Below are 3580 nucleotides of genomic sequence, written 5' to 3'. Positions count from 1 at the left end.
ACTTTTGTCAGCCAGGCTAGCGCCTCACTCGAAGCAGCTACAACGACGAGAGTCACACCAAACGATTCGCTCTTGTCCGAAGAATTGCACTGACCTAACAGCTAGAAATGTGCAAAGTCACCTTGTATCAGTCAACTTCTGCCTTGCAGTTCCACGTACTGCTTCCCACAACGCCATGTTGTTCCGGTCACGTATGTACATGTGACTACCGTTTGGAAGCCTAGCTGCTACTTCCACCTGCTGCTAAATGCTGCTTACAGTTGCGTGTAGTTGAACATGTACAGTGCCACTATGTTCAACGGCGCGGCGTCCTGTCTGACTCTCTGTGCACGTAAGCGTGTAGCTCTTCCGCGGAACCCTAGGTAATGGGAGTTGTTTATAGATGCAAACAGTGTTATTACGTACATCCGTCAGCTGCTACGTACTTCCGTGTATGCTGAGCGTAACGTGGGAGTTGTCTAGAGATGCAATCAAAGATTGAAATCCCGGCCGAGCTGCACACGTTTACTAGTAGGACTGTCATTTCCATTTCAAACTACACAAGTCTAAAAACATTTTGAGAAAATGATGGGTATGTAGGGATGGGTATGTACTTATGTCATTTATGCCCATCTCCTACATCACAATAAGGTCACTTGAAAAGAGATACCCAGTAGCGTAGCTCAAGAGGTTTCCAGGGGGTCTGGAAACCCCCCAAGCAACAGCCGTCTAATATCAACTCATTGTCTTACGTCACACCTTCTCCCGTACAGTTTTTGATATAGATTCGGCAGTGATTCCTGTGGTGTACTGTACACCCTACATACGCTCCGTGACCGGCAGGGACGTCAAGGCACGCCTAACGCGCGCTAGTGTTCCAACTTTGCACGTGGCGGGCACCTTTCCTAGTCTCCTGACACGTGAAGAGAGGGAATTTCCGAAAGTGACTGTGGACAATGAAGAGGCGTTCTAAAGACCAACTGACCATCAGTGCTCTCTTTGAAGCTGCTAGAAAGAGATCTCGAGGCGGGGACCCCACTCAAGAGAGTGTAGATTCTGAGCGGGCATCGTCGCATTCCATCAATTTGGAACTGAACCCAATGACAAGTGAAGCATATGAAACTGCAGACCTCAGTATAGAAGTCACTGGATCTGGTGGCAGCGGGGATCATGTAAGCGATCGTGTTGAAGTGCTTGCATTTGTCAATGGGGATGAACGTGATCCTGCTGAAGCCTGCAGAGCGATTAGTGAGTGTACTGCAGTCGGCGGCTGTACAGTAATAAATAGTGTATCGTATGATGTCGTAGGAAACGATGTTGGAGAACTGGTAGATCCAAACAAACTGCAGGATGATACAAAGCTCTCCTTGCTGTTGGGTCATTTTGTTCCAGACAGCCACTTTCCGTTTCCTCCTCGGCAAGAGAAGAAGAGTGGGCGAGATACCAAGCGCTATTTTCAATTACAATGGCTTGAAAAGTATAACTGGCTAGTTTATTCTCCAAGCCAAAATGGTGGATATTGTCTACCTTGTGCACTTTTCAGCACTGATCAATCAACAGGCCAGCTCTGCAAACAAGCAATGGTAAAGTTCACCAAAGCGTCTGAGACCCTTAGAAAGCATGACCAACAGGAATGTCATAAGGTCTGCTGTACCAGGGCCAGCCATTTCATTGCAACCAGGAGACATGGTCAGGCAAATATTCTTCAGCTTGTCGTAGACCAAGGGAGTAAGCAAAAACAGGAAAATATAGCCAAGCTTTGTGCCTTGATCAAGACTGTAGAGTTTTGTGGACGCCAGAACATTTCTTTGCGTGGCCACAGAGAGAAAGGATTTACTTGGGACCCCAACGAACAGTTAGCATGTAATCCTGGAAACTTTCTAGCTCTATTGCGTTTTCGTGTGGACGCAGGTGATGAACACTTGTTGAGGGACTTCCATATGTCTCAGTCTGCTCGAGGACTACGTGCGTCTTACCTGAGCCCAACAATACAGAACGAGTTGATTGAGTGCTGTGGGAAGGTTATACAAGAAGACAGATTGAGAGATGTCAGAAAAGCACCATTTTTCTCAGTGTGTGCAGACGAATCTGCTGATGCCAGCAACCAAGAACAGTTGCCCCTGGTTCTTCGTTTCGTCGATGAGTCTGGACTCATTCGTGAAGAGTTGGCTGAATTTCTCTGTTGCTCTGATGGCACCACCGGGCTAGCTTTAGCTAATCTGCTACTGACCACAATGACGGAAATGGGCTTGCAGCCAAAAGAGAAGCTTCGTGGACAAGGCTACGACGGTGCAGGGAATATGGCTGGACCTTTGCAGGGTTGTGCAAGCAGAGTAACTGCAGAATGCCCAAAAGCGCTGTACCTCCATTGCAGTGCACATTGTCTCAACCTGTGTATAATAAGGCTAAGCAAACTGCCTTTCATCCAGTCTATGTGGTCATCATTGTTAGACGTCAACATCTTTTTCAAATATTCACCAAAGCGTGCTCATGCTATGGCTGAGATAGTTCATGAATGGCGTCAAGGAGAGGGTGGCGACTCAAAGAAAAAGTTGGTTGATTTGTGCAAAACAAGGTGGGTAGCGCGACATGAAGCCCTTGTCGTGTTTGCTGAGCTTTATCCAGCTGTTTTAACGACGTTGGAGACAATCAGCAGAAACAGGGGTGGAACAGTTACATGGAACGCTACTAGCTCCTCCTCTGCTACATCTCTCCACAATAACCTAACCCAGTTCCGATTTCTTGCAACATTTGTGATAACATCAAAATTGATGGCTGCAATTCAAAGCCTAACATCAAGTCTCCAAGAGAAAGCCACAGATGTTGCAAAGGCTTACAAACACGTCGCTAGAGTCATCTCCGTTCTTCAAGATATGCGGGACAACATCAACGACAGGCATGGTGAATGGTGGACAGACGTTCAGGCTTTGTGTCTGAAGACTGGAGTGCAAGAGAGTCTCCCAAGATATTGCAGTAGGCAGACGTACCGTGGGAACATTCCAGCGCAAACGCCAGTTGACTACTATCGCCTGAACGTGAGTATACCGCTACTAGATGACATTATTTCGCAAATGAATATCCGGTTTGGAAACCTTCAACAACTAGCTATGAAAGGAATGTCATTTATGCCGACGATTTTGCTACGTGATGCTTCAGCCAAAGCAGATATTCTTGAATTTGGAAAGGCATATCAAAGTGATTTTCCTACTGCGAGTCCGAACTTGGATGCGCTGTCTGCAGAAATTGACTTGTGGATTGCCATACTGAAATCACTGCCCATTTCAGAGCACCCCGCTACTGTAGCAGAAGCGTTGCGTTTGGCAATGGGTAATCCACTAATTCCAACTGTGTCGAGGCTATTGCGCCTTGTCTGCACCTGGCCTGTGACGTCCTGTGAGTGCTAGCGGTCTATAAGTGCTCTCAATCGCGTCAAGACATCTCTCCGGGCATCCATGTCGCAGATCCGATTCAACGGACTTGTCATGCTGCATGTCCATTACAACAGGAAGTTGTCACACTTGGACGTGATCCGCTTATTTTCTGCCAGGAACCCGAGAAAGATTATTCTCCCAAACTTTGGAGAGCCATACTCAGACAGTGA

General features: G+C 47.1%; 1 protein-coding gene across 1 annotated transcript; it reads left to right on the top strand.

Annotated features, from left to right (window-relative positions):
- Nucleotides 1-669: 669 nt before the first annotated feature.
- Nucleotides 670-3580, top strand: LOC134185401 (52 kDa repressor of the inhibitor of the protein kinase-like). Its single transcript, XM_062653181.1, has 3 exons — nucleotides 670-1227; nucleotides 1288-3372; nucleotides 3414-3580. The coding sequence occupies exons 1-3, from the start codon at nucleotides 936-938 to the stop codon at nucleotides 3578-3580; spliced, it is 2544 nt and encodes an 847-aa protein (XP_062509165.1). The 5' UTR covers nucleotides 670-935.

This window comes from Corticium candelabrum, chromosome 10 (genome assembly GCF_963422355.1).
Source record: "Corticium candelabrum chromosome 10, ooCorCand1.1, whole genome shotgun sequence".
Taxonomy (NCBI): domain Eukaryota; kingdom Metazoa; phylum Porifera; class Homoscleromorpha; order Homosclerophorida; family Plakinidae; genus Corticium; species Corticium candelabrum.
This window is presented reverse-complemented; position numbering and strand designations above follow the sequence as displayed.

Bases quoted from the DNA above. Each gene is read 5' to 3' on its own strand.
- LOC134185401 (XM_062653181.1), top strand. From the start codon at position 936: ATGAAGAGGCGTTCTAAAGACCAACTGACCATCAGTGCTCTCTTTGAA. The intron at 1,228-1,287 runs GTGAGTGTACTG...ATGATGTCGTAG, and splicing joins TGAAGCCTGCAGAGCGATTA to GAAACGATGTTGGAGAACTG. The intron at 3,373-3,413 runs GTGAGTGCTAGC...AATCGCGTCAAG, and splicing joins CACCTGGCCTGTGACGTCCT to ACATCTCTCCGGGCATCCAT.